The sequence below is a fragment of the Nilaparvata lugens genome, chromosome 1, assembly GCF_014356525.2.
Source record: "Nilaparvata lugens isolate BPH chromosome 1, ASM1435652v1, whole genome shotgun sequence".
Taxonomy (NCBI): domain Eukaryota; kingdom Metazoa; phylum Arthropoda; class Insecta; order Hemiptera; family Delphacidae; genus Nilaparvata; species Nilaparvata lugens.
In genome coordinates this window covers 61040075-61065737 of record NC_052504.1, presented here as the reverse complement: position 1 = coordinate 61065737, position 25663 = coordinate 61040075, and the positions used below count along the sequence as shown (strand labels likewise).

The 25663-nt window shown below is 35.3% G+C and overlaps 1 protein-coding gene across 1 annotated transcript in view; it reads left to right on the top strand.

The window, feature by feature from the left end:
• Window positions 1–24353, top strand: part of LOC111050065 (dynein heavy chain 8, axonemal) — a 78650-nt gene extending 54297 nt beyond the window's left edge. Inside the window, exons 44-53 of the mRNA XM_039434868.1 lie at window positions 720–996; window positions 2037–2223; window positions 3342–3603; window positions 4269–4508; window positions 5655–5822; window positions 6193–6334; window positions 6886–7075; window positions 21897–22018; window positions 23226–23387; window positions 24100–24353. Of these exons, the coding sequence (XP_039290802.1) occupies window positions 720–996; window positions 2037–2223; window positions 3342–3603; window positions 4269–4508; window positions 5655–5822; window positions 6193–6334; window positions 6886–7075; window positions 21897–22018; window positions 23226–23387; window positions 24100–24225 (1876 nt within the window). The 3' untranslated portion in view covers window positions 24226–24353. The remainder of the gene's footprint in view (window positions 1–719; window positions 997–2036; window positions 2224–3341; window positions 3604–4268; window positions 4509–5654; window positions 5823–6192; window positions 6335–6885; window positions 7076–21896; window positions 22019–23225; window positions 23388–24099) is intronic.
• The last annotated feature ends 1310 nt before the right edge of the window (window positions 24354–25663 follow it).

Genomic DNA, 25663 nt, shown 5'->3' with positions numbered 1-25663 from the left:
ACGGTTAAAGGTTTTTCATCTGGTATCTGCTTATTGGTATCTTCTGCTAACTGCTATGAACAGGTATCTGATGATCTGCTATCATCTACGAAATTTCAATTTTTTTCTTTAAAAAAATCATCACTAGAGAATAAGGCCTTGTGCTCATTGAGCGTTTTATCAAGCGCTTCGCACTGGCGGCGGACGAGTCTCCTGCCACTCGATTGGATACGGACACACCGGGCGTTTAATGAGCGGCTGCCGATTCGTCCGACAAACCAGCTGCCTCCGGCAGAATGTAGAATGTCTGCAGTACTCAGAATCAGAACGAAGTGAATAGAATAGAATGACTTTTATATTAAAACGTGGCGAAGTTTGGACACTCAACCACTTAACCACGTCGGTAGCAAAAATATAGATACAGTACATAATATACAGAGATAAAAATTATTTTTATACAGAGATAATAAAGGAATCGAAACAATTAATGACAATAAAATGTAATAAATATGAGTTTAATATTGGAAAATAAAAGAGCAGACCGAAAACTTGCGACGACTTAACAGAAGAGTCGTCTGCCGCCTTTACACTACCCGAGCCGCAGAAGACTTCCACCGCACCGAAAAACTTAACGACTTAACGTCTGAAAAACACTTATAATGAGTGTCCAATGCCTAAGTTCTTCATTATTTTCGTTTGTCCGCAATTCAAAGACAAATATTTCGAATATACCTTTCCAGAGCTTGGTGTCCTGATAGAACCCTATCTCAGTCGAAAAAATATTTGGCTTCATCTCTTGGAGTGAGGTTTACTGAGCCTGTTATATTGAATATCGAATCTCTGTTCGCTGAATCTCGACCCTCAACTCCAATGACTTGTTTCTTGAGCATGGGATCTGATCCAACATCCCTAATTGAAACGGCCGCCAAAAGACATGAAGTCGAATTCAGAACAATATCAATGGGGCAGGGCCAAGAGGTTCATGCACGCAAATTACTGAATCTTTTCATGAATCAGGTACCTACTTATTTGTTTACTAAATGTGACTTGTATTTTGTATTTCCTTTTTTGAAACGCTTTGACATCAATTAGAATGGTTCAAGATAATTTGTCAAAAATAATTCTCATCATACTCCAGTCAATTGGTTATTTTCAATTTAAAAAAATTCTTATCGATTTTTTTATTACTTGTGAATATTTTAATTCCTAATACAGTTCTCAGTTTTGTACACTCAAGTATTCAAATCATTCTTAAACTGTCTAATTGTTGTAAATGAGACATTTTAGATATTAAAATTGATTTTTTTCCTATTGAAAGTGTGAGACCTTTATCATTCCAAAAATGTGTATATTTTTATGTAGTTGAGTGTATTCACATCCGATTATTTATACAAAATTATTCATGTTTTATTCTTAATAATTGAACGTTTTCAGATTAGTTTTTTTATTTATGAAAATAAATATCTATTTATGAGATTGACAGTAAGTAAACACCAGCTCTCATTCAATATGGAACACTATGCAAACAAAATACCAGATCATTTTATAACCCATTCACTTTCCAGAAAACTCAATAATTGAATTGATTATCACTGGGTAAACATTACATATTATACACTATAACAGTCTTAAACTCAATTAACCTTTCTCCTCACCAATATCCACTCATTATGGCCATTTAAAAGAATTTCAATTGTCAATATAAAATAAATAAATTGTCTTGTCTCAGCATCCAAACTACATCTAGTGTACAGTTTCATTAAATATTATAACTAATTCATCGCAGTTCCATGTGAATTTCTGCAAGTGCCGTAAGCTATTATTTTTAGTGACTAACTGTATTATTAACTATTTATACTGTACCTAGTTACAATATTATTGTGTTTATTAGTTATAACTTGAGTAGCATTGTATCGAATTAATCTGTATTATACACATTTATTAAGATTACTTGTTTTTGTTCTTGTATTTTTGGCAAATGAATTGAATTTGAATTTTGTTTCACTGCATTTGAAATAATTAATTAAACAAATGTTGGAATATGTGTTTGATTGCAGGGTGGTTGGATGCTACTGCAGAACTGCCACTTGGGACTTGAATACATGGCAGAGCTGTTCTTGTCCTTGACCGAAGCAGAAAACTTTCATCCGGATTTCAGAATATGGATCACCACAGAGCCTCATCCCAAGTTTCCAATCAATTTACTCCAGATATCCATACATTTCACAAATGAGCCACCTCAAGGTACTTATCTCCATCTAATTTTCACATTGACCAATTTACATTGCTAGACCTATTGATCTAATCAGATCAAATGAAGTTTTATTCACAAATTAAGTATACAGTACATGAATAAAATAATATACAACACTTGTGAATTTTCCACACATAGACAAGTATGTTTGTGGGGAAAGAGTTCTAATAAACATAACATAACTTGTTACTAAGAAGAAAATTATAAATATTCACACTTAATATAAAAAGTTAATTAAATTTAGTGAAGAAAAAATATGTTTGAATTGGAGTAGCACAATATAAATATTAAGCGATACAGCTTTAACATGGCACAAGATAAAATTTAAAACTTTAACAATCATACATTATGAGCAATACAGTAGCTTATCTTAGATAATGAATATAAGAAAAATATAAACATATTATTAAAATCGATAAGATTAGATGATGAATATAAGAAAAATATAAACATCTTATTAATTACTACCTTGACTGTTCACTATTATTTTCTGAAGGCTATGAGAAAATTTAGTACATTAGGATGAAATTTTAGTTGAGTAAATACGAGACTGCAAGAAGACTACATTTTTGCTATTTTGATAATTTATTTTATTTTCAAATTAAGTTTATTTATCAATGAAACAAGCAGAATTGCTTGGAATTTACAACAAATCTACACAAAAAAAGACAAAAATATTAGGCCTACTGTCTTCTACAATTTTAAGTGTATAAAGGTCTTTTTGAAGAGCAACTTCTAAAACTTTTGAAAAAGTTATCTCTGAAAAGTCTGTAAAGTACTAGGTACTAAACGACTGAATATCTATGTAAAAGCATTACTCAATAATAGTATTCAGGTATCTCAGAATAACTTATTTTATATTCGTATTCTATCATAATCAGTGTATTAGTGCTACTGTGCTTGTATCAACTATTCAAATGACTACTCGTACAAAAATTTGTATGACTATATAATATTCTGACTCTGCCTTGTTTTACAATTTGTATTGTTGGCTGTGAATAAATTGAAGTTCTATTTTTTATTTAGAGTCCAATAAATAATTTAATTTATGAATTTCATCATAAAATCATAATACATTTATTAATTAATGCTTGACGTGATATGAAAGGAGTTCGAGCTGGACTTCGTCGTACTTATGCAACACTGAGTCAAGACACATTGGAATTCTCCAGAGCTTATCAGTACCTACCAATGTTGTACGCTGTCTCATTTCTTCACACTGTTGTACAAGAGAGAAGGAAGTTTGGTCCAATAGGCTGGAATATTCCGTACGAGTTCAATTGGGCTGATTGGTATGCTTCAACGCTATTCATCCAAAATCATCTCGACGAAATCGATCCAAAAGTTGGTGTCAGTTGGACAACAGTCAGGTAAGTCCTATGCATATACCATATTTCATAAAATGTTTATATTCAGGGCTACTTATTTATGTTTATAGAATAACATAATACCCTTTCTTGAAAAGTTTTCATATTATATTATATATTTTTTAAACCACATTTTCATGTATGTACACTTCTACAGAGAGTGATCCAACCCAGTGTTAATAGTTCTTGAAAGTGTAATGTAATCGCAATAATATTTCATCAATTCAAGAAGATCAAGTATAATACACTTATTTTTCTCACAATAGATACTGGGAATTTCTATAAATACATATTGGAATCCCTATACTGGGAATCCTCTTGCTGCATTAAACGTATCAGCAGGTTTTTTTATTATTTCAATTGCTACCTTCTTGATGCATCACTTATTATGTGTTTCATCTTCGATTTTGTGCTTCAGTTGGTCAGTTATGTGAGGGTAATTATTTGTATGCTTTTTCAGATACGGTATATAAAAAAGTATAGGTGGATACAAATGGGGATCTAGGAGAACAATGTCCGTGAAATAATCATTGTAATCAAATCAAATCAGTTCCACTGCATATAATCAAATTATATATGATAAATGGTATTCCACTGTAGATAGTAATGAGTTTCAGTAATACAGTATCAGTAATTAGTAATTCAGTACCGTATTGAAATTGTTGTAGATACATGCTGGGAGAGGTTCAGTACGGTGGACGTGTAACCGACGATTACGACAAACGGCTGCTCAACACTTTTGCTCGAGTCTGGTTCTGCAAGGAAATGTTCGGCGACGCTTTCGTGTTCTTCACGGGTTACAAGATAATGACTTACAAAAACATACACGACTATTTGGAAGCAATAGGAAATCTACCTGCGGTGGATCATCCTGGAGTCTATGGCTTGCATGCCAATGCTGACATTATGTGCGTTTATTTATTAAATTTCTATGAGGCTATTAGAATTTTTCTCTCAATTCAAATAACTATCAAATTCATAGAGGGTCCTGTAGATAATTATTTTACACTATATGATAATTATTATCTTCCTAGTAACTATACTCTAGAGTCTGTCTAGATAAAACAAGTTGAGACCTGTACAAAATAGCCGCGTTGATAAATTGTGCAAAATTTATATTCTCATGCAAACCTGTATACAACCTGTACAACACAGCCGATGCAGGGTTGTCTTATTGAATATATTCAGTCATAAGGGCTTGCATAAAAAGGTCGCATTTTTGCACAGTTTGGCAACGCTTATAGCCTATTTTGTCCAAATCTGACTTTTTTATTCAGAGCATATATAGTAACCAGTAAAATTGTGATTTGAACGGTGTTGGAAGTGAGCATACCACGATGTTTTGGAAAATAATTCTACAGATTGTTGTCTGCTAAAATTACATAACTATTCAACGCAACAAATTACACAAGCACTATCCAATACATATAATATGTACTAGTTTCACTTATGGTGCCGCTGCATATTGGCCCTCGGATCAACTAGACTAGAAGATTAAAGTAGTCATTCAACATGTCTTGTCATTTACAAGAGGGTCACTTGTAAATGTTTCAATATTTATTTATTTATTCAGTAATGTACAATAATTACACTTATGTGAGAAGGCACAACAGGCTTATGCCCAAAACTGTCCCTTCTAAAATGTTTACTACAGTCCAAATTAAATTGTAGGTTACGCTAATATTCACAATTCATCCCATATGCGTTTGAACATTAACTTGCTACGAGTTAGTTAATTCACTCTCGTAACATTGAAAATTGACATAGGCCTACTTGTTATAATTTTAAAGAATGCGGGTAGTATAATCCTACATTATTGAGAGTTAAAACAAGAATGATGTATTCAGTTCCTCTACTGGTAATATATAAAACTTCATTTTATCTCTTACGGTATGTTTCTTGCTTCATTCTATTTTACATCGGATCCTACACGATTCTACTCTAGATTCTACTCTAATTGTCCTTCTACTCTTATAATCATCTTATTTCTATTCCTAATTGAGAAATTATTCTCTCATATAAATTAGCATCTCTTGATACTTCTTTTGTTCCAGTTATCAGAGTAACACGGCCAAAGAGTTGCTGGATACAATCATTTCCATACAACCGAAAGAGTCGTCAATTGGTGGATCCGAGACTAGAGAAGTGATTGTGGGAAGGGTTTGTAGTGATATGCTTAGCAAACTTCCCAACGACTATGACCCATACCTTGTAAAAGAGAGGTGAGTGACTTCCTTGTATGATTCCAGCTCATTAGGAATATCAAATAAATTATTTAAATTAATCAATTTAAATCAATTTTATCATTTAATTACTTTCTTGGAATAATGTTTTAAAAAACGTGTCAACCCATTATTGATCTGTATTAATAGGTCACTTCTTAATCCAAAGTATTGTCTACAAATTGTGTGAGAAATGCACATTATACAGATTAAACTTACAAATGTAGCAAAAATTTAGCCAAAATCCTATTTGATCAACATCGTGATCTGGCTTACAATTCTTAATTCCTTCAATAATTAATTATAATTATAATTCATACTATAATTATAATTAATTCTTAATTCCTACATGATGATTCTGCACTTTCAGGCTGAAGATAATGGGTATCCTCTCTCCAATGAATATATTCTTGAGACAAGAGATCGATAGGATGCAGAAGGTGATCACAGCCGTACGAAAAACTCTAAAAGACTTACTCCTTGCTATTGAAGGAACCATTATTATGAGTGAGGTAAGAGAAAATTGTAAGATTTTCAAATTACAGTTCATTTTAACAAACAATAATCCGTTCTACTACTCGTCGCAGGTTTCATATTATTTTATATAAATAAAGCAGGCTTTAAATTTATCTGAATTGTAAAACTACATTCACATAATTATGCGATTTCCTCTTTAAAAAACTCATAACATGTTTCGTTATTTTCAAAGTAATCATTATTGTATAAATTGTTATTTAGAGGTAGGTATGCAATACTTGAGGCTCTTCTGTTTACATGAAAATTGATGAATGCTCGTAAAATTCTAATTCTAATATGTCATCTATCTAGACATGAAAGAGATAGTGAGTAATTTGCCTGTTTTTGCTCTCAATTATTCAAAATGTTATGTGCAGTGAGTGTTTGCCTGTTAAATGTTATGTGTATGTAATAATGAGTTATTATCCCTAATCCATTTATTTGAACAACTTAGCTACACAATAACTATGAAATCACAATTTTATGTATTACAATGAGCCGATCACTTAAATCAAATCAAATAAATTTAATTTATGTCACTGTTTAGAATTTAAGAGACGCTCTAGACAATATTTACGATGCAAGGATCCCGCACATTTGGAGACGTGTATCATGGCAATCTTCTTCGCTTGGATTCTGGTTTACTGAATTACTTGAGAGGAATGCTCAATTCTCTACCTGGTTGTTCAACAGACGTCCTCATCAATTTTGGATGAGTGGATTTTTCAATCCACAAGGTAAGTTGAAGCACAGATTCTTGTATGTGGTTGAATTTGAGATTTTTTCTCCGAGCTCTCAGTTGATTGCAACTATGTTTATGTTTTGAAGGGACGAATTCAAAGATCCAAAGGTCCAAAGAACCTCACACGTCAACCGAAGCTTATTGTGTGTCCCAAAAGTATGTTAGTTAGGCAAACCAACTCCCGTGTCCTTTACAAGGTCCAGGAGTTTCTTCCCTTTACCAACATCCCATTCCTCACCTGGTTGCTTACAGCCAAACAGAACCCTTCTTCTAGCTCCAAGACTTTCGCAATCCAGTATGATATGTTTAGCAGTCTCTTCAGACTGATTACAAAGCCCACACATTCATTTAATTTCTGAGTTCAATTGTGTGGAGATGTTTCCTGAAGTGGCCATGTCCAGTTATCAGGGCAAACATCCGCTTGACCCGACTTCTACCCAGACTCACCAGCCAGCTGGTGAAGCGAGGGCATGTTTCTGCCAGCAGCCTTTTGCCTAGTGCTTGATCAGGGTGACCCTGCCATTGCTGGTGGTGAAAGTCCCTGGACCATTTACTTATTGTGTGGAAGGCAGTTGTTTTACTTATGCCACAGCCCGGCTCTGGGCCAAGGAATGGCATGCTAGAACCCCGCTTAGCAAGCTCATCTGCACGCTCATTACCTCCTATGCCTACATGGCCGGGTACCCAACCAAGATGCACAGAGTTGAGCGTTGAAAGCCCGCTGAGTGTTTTGTGGCACTCGCACACCAATTTGGACTTGATTTCATTGGAGTCAAGAGCCTCGAGGGCTGCCAGGATTACTATACAGGATTGCTATATACTTATTGCAATAGCACCTGGCAATGCCTATGTTGGCACAATCCATGATGCCCCAAATTTCTGCCAGAAAGATGGTGCAGTGTTGTCCCAGACTTGCATAGACTTGTGTTCTAGGTGAATCACTGTACACCCCGTTGCCAGATTTCCCTTCAATGATAGAACTGTCTGAGTACCAGATAAGGCTGCCTCTTTTGGGACAGGGCCCTTCCTCAGACTTCCACTCCTCTCTAGAGCAGAATTTAACAGAGAAAGGTTTAGTAAAAACCAACTCTGTGCTCATGACATCCGACGTCATCTCAAGCACAGGGCTTTGAGCAACAGCTTTGGCGATTGTGCAGTGGCCTGTTCCAGACAGGCCTTCTCTCCATTGGCTTGCAACTTTCAGTCGATAGGCTGATTTCCGTGCCTCTGCCATAATAAAAATGTTCAATGGCAGTAAGCCAAGAGCAACTTGAAGAGTTGCTGATGGGCTGCTCCTGAAAGCTGCAGTGACTAGAAGTGTTTGCATCCTTTTTAGACTTGTGAGTTTGGCTGTGGCTGTAAATGTCCACCAGACTAGTGATCCATAAGTTACCTGAGGCCTTATTACTGCCTTCTACAGCCACAGAGCTATGTGAGGCTTTATCCCCCACATGGAGCCTGCAAATCTTCTGGTCGTCATAAGCGCCCATTTAGCTTTATGCAGTGTATTGTTTAAATGATTGTTCCAAGTCAGCTTTGAGTCAATGGTCAGCCCTAGATATTTGACTGCACTTGATACTTCAAGCCGTGTAAATCCAAGTTTCAACCTGGAGAGAGACTCTAGGTTCTTTTTCCTTGTAAATGGAATGACTGCAGTCTTCGAGGGATTTATACTTAGTCCCTCTCCAAGACACCAGTCATTAAAAATTTTGAGATTGATGTTCATGACGTCAGCAACAATGTTGTTGAACTTTCCCTGTACCATGAGGACTATGTAATCAGCATAGCCCTGTACAAAGACACCTTTACTTGTGAGTTCATTAAGGAGACCATCGACCACAAGGTTTCACAGAAGAGGTGAAAGCACACCTCCCTGCGGACAACCCCTCGCAGGCGCAATCACCATTGACTCACCTTGAAGATCAGCCATGATCCGCCTGGAGCAGAGCATGGCCCCAACCCACCTACATATGGCAGGCTCAAGACCACGTCCCCGCACCGCTCGGACCATGGCCTTGTAAGTGACATTGTCAAATGCGCCCTCAATGTCCATGAAGGCACACAGGGCAATCTCCCTGGCAGCAAGGCTGTCCTCCACCCTGCTCACAAGCTGATGCAGGGCTGTTTCACAGGACTTGCCAGGCTGATGAGCATGCTGATTCCTGTGGAGGGGAGTGTCTGAAAGCACTCCCTTCCTTAGATGACTTCCCACCAGTCTCTCCAGCGTCCTCAAGAGAAACGATGTGAGATTGATGGAACGAAATGATTTTGCAGTTGAGTAGTCTGCTCTTCCTCTCTTTGGAATGAAGACCACTCTACTGAGGCACCAGGCTTGAGGGATGTACCCATAGGCCAGACTCGCTCCAAAAAGTTCACACAAGAGAACTAGTAGAGCTTCTGGTCCTTGCTGCAGCATAGCTGGTATTATGCCATCCCCCCAGGAGATTTGAAGGGGCCAAACTTGGATATAGCCCATTTAACTTTGTAGAGTGTGACAATTCGCCTGGCTAAAGTCCAGCTTCCACGATCAGCTCTTGGCCATGAGCTCATTTCGCTGTTGCCAGACATGCCTGAGCAATCACTCTCAAAGGTACAATCTGGAAAGTGAGTCTCAAGAAGAAGTTTGAGACTTCCATCAATTCCAGTGGTATATTGTCCCCCTGGTGACCTAAGCGTTCCCAAGAGGCCAATTGGGCTTGAAGCTAAGACACGCTGCAGTCTCGCTGCTGCACTGAGACTGTTTACCTCTAGTTTAAATTGTCTCCAAGAGTTTTCTTTAGCTTTCTTGATTGCAAGGCTGTATTCTGTGAGTGCCCTGTGGTATGGCTCCCAAATAAGGCTCCGTTTGCAATGGTTATGAAGCTTCTTTATAGCCGCCCTTTTGCGGTCAAGGTCAGCAGTCCACCACTCAGTATTGGTGTGACTTTCCCCGCCGCAATGGGCAACTGTCCTGAAAGCAGCTCATGATTGCATTCTGAAGGTCAGAAGCAATCTGATCAATGTCTGCAAAGCAGGTAACCCTCCTGCCCAGTGACCCAAGTTGAGACAGAAGGTCAGACCTATAGAGTGACCAATCTGTTTTCCTCGGATTCCGATAGCAGGAAGAGCCGCCCTCGCTTTGCATGTTGATACAGACATACCTGTGATCAGACAGAGAGGCCTCATGACTTACGTGCCAGTTATCAATGACCCTTAGGAGTCCTTCTGAGCAGAATGTAACGTCAATAACCTCACTCTGGTTTCATGTAACGAACGTCGGACGGTTTCCAACATTACAGACATAAAGATTCTTGGATATGAGAAACTGAAGAAGAGCCTCACCTCGTGGGTTCGTGTCTGAGCTTCCTCATCCAGTTGTGTGGTGAGCATTGGCGTCACAACCTACAAGGAGTTGTTGACCGCCAGCACAAGATGACTCCACCAGGAGTTCAACTTCTCTTGATGGAGGAAGATCTCCAGAGTCGTAGGGCAAGTAGGCTGAGCATGCAGTTGTGCTCCATTTCCTGCCCTCATAGCTCCAAGTTAATGAGATCACAGTAAGATCTCTGGAACACGATTCATTAAGAGTTAGGCAGTCCATACCCTTTCTCACAAGTATGCAGGTTCTGACATTCCTGAGAGAGGTACAGTATATCAACCTACCCTTGGTATCGCTCAGGCCTGCAATTCTTCCTCGGTGAAGGATCAGTGCCAGGTCAAATCCCTCTCTGAGGAAGAACTGCCAAAAAGCAGCAGATGCTGCTTTACTGTGGTGGAGATTGATTTGAAGGACCCTGGGCATTATCCTTAACTGGTGTTGAGATAATTGAAACCTGACAGAGTCCTAGGTTGGCTCTAGAGTTGGCTGATCTTACAGCACTAAAGCAGGCCTCATCCAGGAAACAGACAAATCCATAACCTTTCGGGTCCAGCTTTGGGCTTAACCTTTGGGATGGCTGACAGGACATTCCACTCCTTCACCTTCAATGTGCCTAAATGTTTCTTTCGGTGCAGCAAACTGTCACTTTGCGCACTAGTTGCACAAATATCTATTTCCTACAGCTAACTCGGAAAGTTGCTGTTCCTGTACTGATTACAATACCCAAAGATTCACTTTTCCGCTCTAGTGCGGGAAAATTTTTTTCTGCACTCCAGATTTGCAACATGGCAACACAAAATAGTTAGTAGGTTATATGGAGCACCAGTGCAGCAAAATCAAAATTAAGTTGGTAACTGCACTGACTGTGGTATAGTGAGGTGCACATTATAATAATATGAAGGCAGTGGACAACAGTGGATGACAGTGACAGCCACCACATGAGTGACAGCCGCCTTCATTCATTTACTACATTATTATTCAATTTTAAATAAATTAAGGTTGTTTTTATTAATAATAAAATTACACAGTAAAACATTTGATGGATTTCAGGGAATTTTACCCATAATTACCCACTTTTCATATTCAATGGTAACTGTAGGAAAAATTTAATGTGAAATACGTGCGCAAAGTTCCTCTGCTGCACTCAAGAAACCATTCCGCCCTCGCCAAACTGTCACTTTGCGCACTAGTTGCACAAATAATTTTCATTTGCTGACGATTGCTGCTCACTTCAACAATTTTGTGTTTCACAAAATATTGTGTGATTTATAAAAAAAAGTAGTGAAGACCTAGTCTAGTCACACAATAAAATGCATTTTCGAGGGAAGTGTAACACAACCTCTCTAAGCTTGATGGTAGTTTTTATTTAGTAGATGGATGAAAATATTATTTAATACAATTCAAATAAGGGTAAAAAGTGGAATTTAAAACCAGCCAAACAGAAAAAAGTCATTTATAAGACCGAATATGACTGAGATAGTAAGTTACAATTGTAATAGAACTACATAATTTTTATTATTTGTCATGAATTTTCACAATGAATAGATAAATTGCTGACGACGGTGAAAATTCATGACAAGTAAAATTATGAAAAAAATGAGAGGCTCAGGCAGTCGGTTACGGCCCCGGCTCCCGGCCCCGGCCGGGCCCGGCTCTACCCTTCTTTTCCGAGACACCATTTTCCTGGTTCAGTGAGTTCAGTGAGCTAATATTATCAATTTTATTATTATATATTATTCATCTTTTTTTATTGAAGGCAAATCCTGTAATTATTCTATTGTTTGTTTAAAAAGTTTTCTCAATATTATTTTATTTAAGTTTCCAGTTTCATTTTGAGTTACAATTTGATTAAATCGATTACTTAGTTCTCCAAAATATAACTGTTTTGTTTATTATTTTAAAATATAGTTCCTTTCTCATGAGTTATAGAGTTAGATCAATTTAACCTCTCGCAAGCCAAGCGATTCCCCTATTATAAATTGTTACCATAATGTCTAGGGTTGTTCTCACAACCTTATAATACCATCACAATACCATACATAATATAACCCCAATATATTCCAATTTTAAATAACCCATTACATGGTGTTGGGCGTCGTTCTCATGAGAAAGAGTTTATTAATTGACAAGATTAGCCTTCAAATTATCTATTGACATTTTCATTTCAGGTCATTATCATAATTGTTATATTCTGTGTTTGATCTCGTATAATTATGTCCTCTATTCTCTCAACGTACAGGGTAAATATGATAATTGTTATTATTGTTATATTGAGATGAGTAGCTCTAGTTCTAGTGACTCTGAACAATCACCTAGTGAATTCGAGGTTTCATTATTACGTTTACCTATTGATTTAAAAGTAAAATCTCTGGATAAATCAGAATTATTAGAGCTAGGCAAACAGTTAGGTATTCACATCCCTAAATCTGTTAATATTGAATACTTGAGATTCGCTGTTGACTTGGCAAAAAAAGTTTGTATTTATGTGGACCACGGTTCAGGAGCTAGAGATGCTCTAAGTCGATTACTTAAGTTAGGGTCCCTGTCTCAACGCGATCGTATTATCTTCCCTATGTTAGCCGATTACGAGCGAATAGTAGGCAAGCTAGGCAGAAATCAAGAACACATCTACGACACAGTAGCTCCCGATAACTTAGCAAATATCCTAATTCCAGAAAATAATATGGCAGGGAATGATAAAAGACCCTTTGCGAAACCCGAAAGCTATGGGGGTACAAAGAGTGAAGACTTCAACGAGTGGTTGAAAACCTTCAATAGGGCAGCAAAAATAAATAAGTGGGATGAGGATGATAAAATCTTGTATTTACCCCTCTACCTCAAGAAAACAGCATTGGCAATTTTCGACATATTTTCGGATAAAAATGAAAACGCGACATTTCTTGATGCAGTAGACCACTTAAAAAGTAAACTTGTAGACCCTGTTCATGAAGAGACAACCAGACAAAAACTCGAAAACAGAAACTTTTCCCCACACGAAACAAATCAGAACAACTTCCAAAGACAACCTTATTCAAACAATAATAATTACAATGATCGCGACAGAAACACACAATCACATAATCCTAATCCTAATAGACAGTTTGGAAATAGGAGCGGAAACGTCTTCCCACACGAAACAAATCAGAACAATTTCCAAAGACAACCTTATACAAACAATAATTACACACAATCAACATCAGTCAATTACAGGACACCAATCAACCCTAATAGGACTAGATTCTGTACATACTGTAAGAGAAATAATCACTGGAAAGACGATTGTTTTTTCTTATCAAAAAACTCGAATACAGGATCCCGAGCCTAGACGAATCGGATATGAACTTGGGATCCGGATTTGAAAAACAAAGCGCTGAATTTCCATTTGATAATTATTCTCCAAATTCAATTGATAAAGAAGAAATCACATGTAATATAATATCTTCTGTATCAATGAAAGATGAACAATCCAAAGCGATAGAATTTGTCAGGCAGTTTTTTCTCAATGCCAATAATAATCAGTTATACTCAAATGAAAGTGAAATTAATTGCTCTAACGAAATAGAAAGTGAAACCAACTTCAAACAGCTATTGTCTTCCGAAATGCATGCTCAGCACGAACTTGGAATGAATGGATCATTGACTAAAGAGAGAAGAATTCAAGTCCCAGTACTTACTATTAATGGAAAATTCAAAGGAAAAGATGTATCAATTACCATTGACACCGGTACGAACGTAAACATAGTTCAAAAAAATCTTTTAAGTAGCGATGATCTAAAACATTTGAAAAATAGTAGTATTGCTTTATCGGTAGCTAATGGTTCATTAATGCCGATCACAGGAATGATCTCGAGTGAAATTCAAATACATGACAGGAAATTCGAAGTAAATTTAGTAATTTCTGAAGACTTACAGGCCGATATTATTGTTGGAAATTCCTTCTTCTCAAAATATAAAATGAAATTAGATTATGAGAATAACATCATTTCAATGACCGATAATGGTAAAATAGTCGAATTAGACATGGATAAAGAGTGGATTTGTACATTAAATAGATTACACAACGATTCTGAAACAAATATTACAAAAGAAGTCTGCATACCCAATCCCGTAAATTTCGTCAAATGTGCTCTTGAAACAATAATCCCCGCTCAAAAAGACGTGAATGTCAAAGTCAATCTAACACAAAAATTGCTCAAAGTATCCCATTTTACTCCAAATGAATCGTTATTACATAATAAAAAATTGCATGTGCTTTGGAATGAGGATGATTTTGAAACAAACATGAGTGAAATTAGAATTTTGAATCTAGGAAGGCAAGATATAAGATTGTTGCATGAAACTATTATTGGTGAAATTGAAGGAGAAGTTTGTAATTACGACGAATCTGTTTCATTAGTAGACTCTGTTCTATTCGATGGAGGGGGTTGTGAAATAGATATTAATAAAGATCTTACACCAGAGCAAAATTCCAAAGCGAAAAGACTCATCAATAAATACAAACACCTATTTTCAACAAACGAAATTGATTTCGAGGAAGCGAAATTACCCGAATACAAGTTCAAACTTACAGATTACACACCCATTGCTAAGTCACCGTACAGATTACCTATCGCTCAAAGAACAGAAATAGACAGACAAGTAGAGTTATTGATAAAAGCAGGAATAGTTTGTGAAACCCAGAGTCATTATGCTTCTCCCGCATTTTTAGTTACTAAAAAAGACGGTGGATTCAGATTGGTTGTAGACTATAAAATGTTGAACGAGAAAATATTACCGGATAGATATCCCCTTCCCCTTCTTCAAACAATTTTTGATTCTCTTGACAATTCGGATTACTTTTCCACCCTAGATATCAGACAAGCATTTTTCCAACAGCCATTACACGAAGATTGTCGAAAATATGTAGCATTTGCAACTCATAAAGGGCTGTACACGTTCAAAAGACTACCTTTTGGTCTTAGAACATCTCCAAATGCTTTCCAACGAGCAATCAACCAAGTATTCAATGATTATTTGTATAGAGGAGTTTTGATTTACTTGGACGATATCATTAGCTATGGAGAATCATTTGATAAGCAATATCAACAGCTCGAGAAAACCTTGAAAAGATTGCAAGACGTAGGACTAAAATTGAATACATCTAAATGTCACTTCTTCTACCGAAAAATTAAAGTACTTGGACACACTGTCTCAAAGGAAGGGATACAACCCGCTTCCGAAACCTTGGAAGCTATCGAAAAATACCCTATACCCAAAACTGTCAAAGATGTCAGAGCATTTCTTGGTCTTAGTGGATTTTACCGAAAATTCATTCAAAACTACGCTATAATTGCAAGACCCTTAACAAATCTGATATCTAAAAATAACGAGAATAAACCAATCACTTGGGAAGAAGATCAGCAGAACGCATTCTCGGAAATAAAAAGCAAACTTTTATCACAACCCGTACTTCATCATTTTAATAATGATAAGGAGGTAGTGGTACACACAGATGCTTCTCGAGTTGGAATAGGGGGCATTATCTCGCAGCCAGATGACAATGGAAAATTACATCCAGTAGCTTTTGTTTCCAGAAAACTGACAAAACATGAAGAAAATTGGGCAGTAGGAGAGATTGAACTTCTATCAATAGTGTATTGTGTAAATTATTTCAGACAATACTTAATTGGCCGATTATTTACAATCTACACAGATCATGCTAGTTTGCAATACTATAAAACTTGGAAAAACCCCAGTATTCGAGTCAGTAAGTTACTTATGAAATTAACGGAGTTCACGTTTGATTTGAAATATAAACCAGGAGCCCAAATGCACGTACCTGATGCCCTGAGTAGATATCCACTAGAGAAGGATATAACTGATCTCACAAAGGACGAAAACTACAATATATTCGAAATAGAAGAAATAGACATAAAGACTTTACAGAAAAATGATGAGAGTATAAGAAAAATATATGATGCAATACGAAACCCTAATCATAGTGATACAGCTACGATTAGAAAGGCGAGAAAATACACGATCGAAAAAGACATTGTCTATCTGAAGAAATTTGATGGGCATACCAATCAATTGAAACTTCTCGTACCCCGATCTCTTATCAATAAAATCCTTGAAACATTCCATGATGATTCCTTAACAGGTGGACATACCGGCATTTATAAAACCCATGAGAAAATATCATCGAAATATTATTGGGAAAATATGTATGAAAACATTGCGAATTATGTAAGATCATGTAAAAATTGCCAAGAGAGAAAAACCCCTACTACGAAGCCTCAAGGTTTCTTATCACCCATCAAGTGTGATAGTAAGCCTTTCTCAAGTATCATGATGGACTACATCGGTCCGTTAGAGAGCTCAATGGGCTATTCATACATGGACTTAACGACCCGATATATTTTAGCTGAACCTTGTAAACACGCCGACGCAAATAATACCACTAAATGCTTATGGAAATTAATATACCGATTTGGCGTTCCAAAAGAAATTCGATCCGATAGAGGTACACATTTTGTAAATAAAAAAGTCGATGACCTTATGGTTGAGCTTGGAATCAAACACATATTAGGATCATCAAGTCACCACCAAAGTCAAGGTCTGGCCGAAAGAGCCAACCGGACAATTCAAGAGATGCTAACAGCTTACGTAGCCGATAATAGGAATTTGTGGGTACAAATGCTGCCGAAAGTTTTATTCGCATACAATACTTCGAAACAATGCTCTTTGAAATATACACCTTTTTTCTTATTGCACGGTTTTGAAGCCACTACTCCTTTAGATTTGAAAATCTTTCCCGAAAATGACGACGTCACTTATCATTTAGACGCGAGATTAGCAAATCTTAAAGAAGTGCGAGAACAGATACCATCAATCTTATCAGATGCACAAGAAAAACAGAAATACTATTACGATAGGAATAGAACAGATTGCATTTTTGAACCAGGAGATTTAGTTATGGTCCACGATCCTGATGTAAGACAAGGACAGTCTAGGAAATTAGTCAAAAAATATTCAGGCCCATATGAAGTAGTAAAGAAAGTAACAGATGAAGTCTATGAGATATTTTTTCCGCTACGAGGTACTTATAAAAATGTAGCTTTTCATGTAGATAAATTGAAAAAATATTTCATACGAGATCCCATCAATTAAGTGTTTATTGTTCTATTGTCTAACTGTATTCTTTATTCCAGCACTTTTCTTTATGCTAGCAATTATACCTCGCTCATCCTAAATCTTTGCCTTTCATTAATTTAAAAGACAATTGATGAGAAGAAATCGAGATGAAACATTCATGTAATTTATTTATTTTCCAAATCATTGAAAAACAATATCATGCTTACAACTGAATTTTTAGAGAATTTTGTTTGCGAGATCAGTATTGACTTGTGAAGCGATCAAATCCATTTTCTCACGACTAGATATCGAGATGATTCTCAAATCACAATAGTATGCAGTTTTCAATCAATCAATTAATTAATTGGATTTCTACTTCGATGAAACAATGAAATATAATTGAGCTCTGATAGACAATTTTACTAGACATTCTAACGATGATTCATTATTAAAAGATGTGAATTGTTCTCACGTTTTTGTTTATGAATGAATGCTATTTGAAAATCATCAAATACGATTTATGCTTGAATATTATTTTCTTGACTCGTATGTAATAAAATGTTTCTCTTTTTCAGAAACGGATGATTCTTGATATAATAATTTATTTATTTATAAGATTATTTATGTGAAAACGTATATTTTAATAACAATATTATCTGTATTGATGTTAATGAAATAATCAATTCCAGTAAGTGATTACGATTGGAATATAAGAAATAGCTATTAATTTGACCATTTACATAATCTATTTGTAGGTTTTTGGGGATTTTACTAGTAATTATTGTTTATAAAATTGATATCTTATACGAACTGTTCATTGATAGATTAATATAGAGTACTAACTGATATAATATTTTTAAAATGAATACCATAATACTTTGTTCCTTAGCATTTGTAGAAATATGTTGTACGGTATTGTCTCAAGAAATTTCTCTTTTTCACGGAGCTCTATTTAAAGAAATTCACAATGTAGTATTTTACGAGTCCACAGTTCCAATAACATTCAGTATTCCTAGGTCAAATCCTTTATTTGTTATGAGGAACCTTCTGAGTACTCCTTTAAAAATTGACTCATGTCCTTTCCCTTCCTCATCGGAGTGTGCAGTATTTGATCAGATTCATCGAACGGAGCTGCAACTTCTACAACTACAAGACGGCATTTACATTGGCAGCGATGACGACAACACTCCAGCTGAGAGCGAAAATCGACTACCACGCCGCGAACGCTCTATCGATACGATCGGGGCGGTCCTAAACTGGTGTTGCGGAGTAGCTACCGACGAAGAATTGGGCGCATACGTGAAAACCGAAACCGACATCACTTCTCATCTCAGTAATCTTCAAGACTTCGTTCACGCTGAACATGTCGAATTGATAGACAACACACGCAAGATGAACGGCATGGCAGAGAACGTGAAGAAAGTATTGAACAACATGAAGCATGACCTTATTCTTTGGCAAGAATCATTCACCCAACAGAATAAGTTTCAGAAAGGGAATACTACAACCGATGTACTGAAAACACAACTGAGGACTACTATTTTCATGTATATGATGACTCTATCTAACAACTACAATGAAATCGACATGAGATGCTACAATCAACAACTTTCTCATCACGTCATTTCAAAAGAAGACCTAAACAATCGACTTCAAGAACTCGAAAAGAAAATAAACAAGAGAAACTTCACCATATCAACAAAAGACAACGATAAAATTCGAAACTTGAAACTAACATCCTGCAGAAAATCCGACAACGAACTATTGGTTACCCTCAAAATACCAATAAAGAAGAAAAATTCAACTATTTCATTATTCCACCTGCAATCTATCCCGCTTCATTGGAATGGTCATACCTGCCGTTTGACCTCCCAACATCACCTGATACTTAGAGAAGAAAATAAACTGCAAATCCTGTCAGATGACGAAGAAGACGATTGCCAGTTCAAGGAGAAAGGCCTCTGCTTGATTCCGAGGAAAAAGATGTCGAACTCCGCCACCCAAGCCACTTGTCTCCACCTTCTAACATCAGAAGCAGACGTATCGGAGCTACGAGAAGTCTGCAAATTTGATTGTAAAGCAACTGACAATCAAACCCTAATCACTCGCCTACGAGAAGACACCTTCCTATTCCACAACACCGGCAAAAAGACGACAATTCGCTGTAAAAACTCAACAACTGAGGTCCCAAGCAACAGTCCAGGAACCCTATCACTCCACATCCCTTGCAACTGCGAACTTCAAGACGACAACGGCGACGTACTGATAAGCACTCTTTATCCTTGCGACTACCGTTCCCATCCTTCTCCAGCTATTAATAACTTAATTCCTCACATGTGGACAAATTTATCTAAATTGAGCATCCCAATTTTTAAACATGAGACTCTGCCTCAGTACTTAAACCTTTCGGAAATTTTAAATGAAAATTGGCACTTGAATTTTTCAAAATTTGAAGAGCACAACTCATTCTCAGAAGACATTTTCCATCATGTTGAAATGCCAAATAACTTTGATTTGTTAGGGGTGAACAATAAACTGATCATTTATATTATTATTGTCTGGCAAACACTGATAACTGTTATATTCTTGTATTTATGTCTTCAAAATTATATTAAGAAGAAAGCAAATCAACTGAGAGTCCCGAAACGTACTCCAATTGTGGACTACCCACAGGAGCTTTAAGAATATATTGTGTTTTAGTAAAGTAATATGTAATGAAATCATTAAAATAATGGGTTAGGATATAGGAAACTATGCAAATAATAATTACTTATTCACTATTATTGTATCCATTTACTCTTTTATGCTATCGATTCAAATATTTTCCCAGATTAGAAGATAAACTATTTCAATTATTATTATTATTCTTATTTTCAAGGTCCACAATATTATTTTGCTTACTCGAATACTATTCGGACTTGATGTTTAATTTTTGCATTATGATTCAATTTTATTACTTTCGTAGATTTTGTAGGTTTAATTTTATTCATCAATATAATTGAAATTTTTTCCATTCAATTCTTATTCAGATATGAATGTATTGAATTGTTGATTTGAAGTTGATTGATGTGTTAGGCTAAGTTTGATTTTTTATGAATTAGTTCACTATAATGTAATTTATATCACTTGCATTTAGCTTATGAATTGGCACTCACATAGATTTAAGGTATTCATTGAAAGTTATGTTACATATAAATATCCAATTAGAATAATATTGTGAATAATAATAATAATTTTAGCTTGCGGTAATTTTGACTTTAATTTTTGAAATATTATTGAAATGTGTAAAAATTAACTTAGAGAGATGCCGTTTTTTCGATAACTTCGGGCCGAAGTTTAGGGGGACCCGGGGATGTAATAGAACTACATAATTTTTATTATTTGTCATGAATTTTCACAATGAATAGATAAATTGCTGACGACGGTGAAAATTCATGACAAGTAAAATTATGAAAAAAATGAGAGGCTCAGGCAGTCGGTTACGGCCCCGGCTCCCGACCCCGGCCGGGCCCGGCTCTACCCTTCTTTTCCGAGACACCATTTTCCTGGTTCAGTGAGTTCAGTGAGCTAATATTATCAATTTTATTATTATATATTATTCATCTTTTTTTATTGAAGGCAAATCCTGTAATTATTCTATTGTTTGTTTAAAAAGTTTTCTCAATATTATTTTATTTAAGTTCCAGTTTCATTTTGAGTTACAATTTGATTAAATCGATTACTTAGTTCTCCAAAATATAACTGTTTTGTTTATTATTTTAAAATATAGTTCCTTTCTCATGAGTTATAGAGTTAGATCAATTTAACCTCTCGCAAGCCAAGCGATTCCCCTATTATAAATTGTTACCATAATGTCTAGGGTTGTTCTCACAACCTTATAATACCATCACAATACCATACATAATATAACCCCAATATATTCCAATTTTAAATAACCCATTACACAATGTTATATAAAACATTTAGAAATATCTATAATAGCAATGAATTTCATTCACGTAAGTTAGGCCGGCCATCAACTACTTATTAATGTCTGTATAGACTTTTTGTGCCATCGGCGAAAGGTCTCAAAATTTTTTTTGAGGTTAAGTTTTTGTGTTTGAATTTCCATTGTTTCTTTGCTGCTCCATTTGAGCTTGAATTACTTTCGTAACATTTTTGTAATTTTCCAGTATTCATTGATATTGGTTGTTTATGTTAGAAGCTGCTGTCAAACAGTTGTTTTTCGTATGAAGCCTTCAGCTGATGACAGAATAATGTCTGTTCAGAAATGTTGTACATACTTGCAGTAACCTTAGTGGCCGGCCCAATGCCCAATTTTGACAATGGAGTTGATGTGTTGTAGGTTTCTTGACTGCTATGAGGCAGGAAGTAGCAAGAGCTCACAAAGGATGGCCACTCGATTCGGTTGTGCTTCACAATGAAGTGACTAAATTAATGAAAGAAGAAATTAAATCGTCACCCCAGGTGAGTGATTATGAGTCTTTTCTCTAAGGATGATTCCTACATGAGCTCTAGGCTTGTGCGTGGGTAATGAGACTAGTGATCAAGAAAGAAGAGTGGACGTTTAGCTTTTATATAAGTGTGCTCGAACTACTGTGAAGCAATTTCCATAAATAGTTTTTCGAGTAGTACGGCTCTTCAAATGGTCACCCTTACAACAGGAGTAGCAGCCGCATGGAGCTTAACTCATCTTATCGATAGCTTATCAGCGCGACCACCACACCAATCGCTCACAAGTTTGATTGCCACAATTATTTTTTTATTGTAATTCTTATTTAAATTATGTCAGTTTCACTTTTATTTATGAAAATCAATCAATCTCTATTAATTATTTTATGGCGTCTTGTCAATTAGTACCAATCCACAGAATCGTATATTTATTTTGCTCCTCGCCAACAATCATTGTTATGGAAAAAGTATATAACTCTTGCATTGATCACCTTAATCGAAGTACGTTGGCCTTTTAGAAGTATGAACCATTACTTCCTATAATTTATAATTTGCTATGCATAATATTCTATTACGCATTTATGAAGGTCAGGAAAATTATATAACAGAGTATTCGAAGAATACAAAAAGGTATTATGCAAATTAATTTTTCCTAAATTTATATTAATTGATATTTCATAATTATATATCATATTTGATATTACACAATACTTTTATCACTTGAGAAACTACTTGAAACAACTATTAAATTACTTTGTATAAATTAATCTACCGGGTGTTTCATAAGTCAGTTTACCGAGGTGAACTGGATGAAATACAATGCCATCAAGTTCCCGCGATCTCACACCTTTAGACTTTTACCGTTTGGGATCATTAAAAATTAAGATTTTTAACTGAACTGTCTCCAGATGTTCTGCAATTGAGAGCATTCATCGCAAGAAAATTCGAAGTCTTGAACACTGATTATTACAACTAGTGTGAAAACCCCTATGAAAAATGTATTCAAGTTAGTCGAAATCATTTTTAACAATCCTTCCAAGTTTACAACCTATGTGTAGTGTAAATTCATTTTCAATTGAATTACAATCTGAATAAAGTTTATTCATTTGCTTCTAACAAATACATTTTACTCGGTAAACTGACTTTGAAACATCTGGTTTCAAACAAGAAACACAGTGAAACACTGTATTGATAACAAAATAAATTCTATCCCATTTTTCAGGAAGGTGTCTATGTGTACGGATTGTTTTTGGAGGGCGCTGGTTGGGACAAGAAGAATTGCAGGCTGACTGAGGCAACCCCCAAGATTCTTTCGCAGTTGATGCCTGTCATTTGGTTGTTTGCCATCAATAGCACAGGCCCAAAAAGTCCTACTTTATATGTTGTGAGTTGGAATCCAATAATCATTGATTTTCAAGATAATGGTTTCTTGATAGATTCCGAGCTGCTATACAAACTTTTTTTGTGTATTTTACACCTCGTGTGAAATATATCAAGAAAGTGTATCAATGAATTTACTTTTACTATTAACAATGTATGTTTATCGTGTTTACAAAGCTTTCTATTGAATTTTGGAATATGAAAATTTGTGGTTGATGAGAAACCTTAACCGACTTCTAAAATAATGATAAGGCTTTGAAAGTCTAATAGTTACCGATACTTTTAAATGAAGCTTTTTTGGAGTTGAAATTAGTCTTTCAGATCAATACCATGTATCAACCATTACAATGACAATTCTGGAATGTAGAAATTAATAAATTTTATTAGTATAATTATTTTAAAAATAATCGAGGAACGTTATTGGATTGATTATTTCACAGATATGAATAATTCCTCCTACTACATTCAAATTTTCAAGTCGCAATTACTTTAAATGGTTTCAATTCACGAGATAAAAATGAAAATATTAAACAAATATAAGTATATTCGACATCAGTTATTCAACAGTAAATTTTTGCATTTGTCAATCTTCATGCACTATTTCGCTATTGAATGGTAGGTAGACTTTCAGATTTTTGGCTCTCTCTATTTGAAATTCCACATTTTTATTCCATATTCTATTCAAATGAGTACTAATATATTCTTCTTTTGTTCAGTGTCCAGTTTATAAGAAACCAAACAGAACTGACTTGAATTTTATCACTCCTTTGTGGCTACCTGGCAGATTTACACCGGATCATTGGACATTGAGGGGTGTGGCGCTCTTATGTGATATAAAATAAAGCTCTAATAGACAACTCAGAGCAAGCAATCAGGTTACCCCGTTACATCAAGAATTTTTTATTTTGCAAAATATGCAGCTGTAAATTCATAAATTGTCAATAAATATTTCTCGAACTTGTTACTTCAACTTCCATTTACTTTATTCAACCTGTTAACAAAGTGATCGAAAAATCTAATCAAAATCAAATTGACATCATACAATAATGACACTTCAAATTATATAATTTTTTTAGATTATAATCCTACTTATCCAACTAGGATTTAAGAAAAACAAAATGAATTTTGGTAATAATCATACAAGATTATCATTCTCAATAATTGGTCAAAACAAAAAAAAGTCGAAACTAAAATGTGTTATGGTTTGTGTTGCATGACTTTTCAATCGAACTGTATAAATATTATACCATAGATAGAACATAGCATAAGTTGTCTACAAGATATCTCATACATATGCTATATTATACAGGGTGGGAGGAAAAGCTAGGGAGGTTTGATTTTTGCTTTTAAATGAGGATATGTTAAAATTATTTAATTTTAAATGTCCAATCGGTGCTCAGTAACCGTCATCACAAAGAAAGTTACATTCAAAGAACTGATTGAAAACAATATCTACGCATGCGTATTGCGGCATTGCTTGATGTCAAGATGGAACTGGAGCTACGGTTAACGTAACTGTAGCCACTGCGTTTTCATTACGGATGTTTGTTGCGGCCCTTAGACCAGTTATAGAGTAGACACGCTGGGAAGTCTAGTCTCTGATGCCAACATCTACTTTCATATCACCAATCTTGACGTCACGCATCGTATAGAAATTATAGAAAACTTTTTTGAGTTTGTTGTGTTTAACTTACATTGTTGTTAAACATACTAGCTTGTTTTCCATAGCAGATTGTTATTTATTTATGAAAATGGTAATATCCTGCACAGCATATAATTGCACTGAAATTTTTAGGAAAAAGTGGAATATATTTTCATGCGTAAGTTTAAATTTATACACATAAATATTGTAAGTTGTAACTGTAATATTATCCTTGGTTATGATGTAAGTTTCATTGCAGCATGACAATAAATTAGTTTTGTAGGCTACCGTACCTTATTATTTTCAAAACACATTATAACTGTTGAGGTCATATAAAATTGTATTCATTCGCTCATTGACCGCTAGATGACAAGAGAGTTCTATAATTTTATAATATCCATTACTCATCAATTTATTTTTCCATGCACTGGATAGTTTGCCAGTCAGTGTGGATTTAGCTTTCATTCAGCTAAGTACTCGCTCTCGAGGCTTTAAGATTCAGGAAATTTGTCCTGAATCTGCCTAAATATTCGTGTCATTCAATATCATAGGAAACTCGGCCTATAAATTATTTATTTGTGTGCATAAATATTGTATTTTTGTTCTATGTGAAAAGTTATTCACGTTTTGTATTAGTG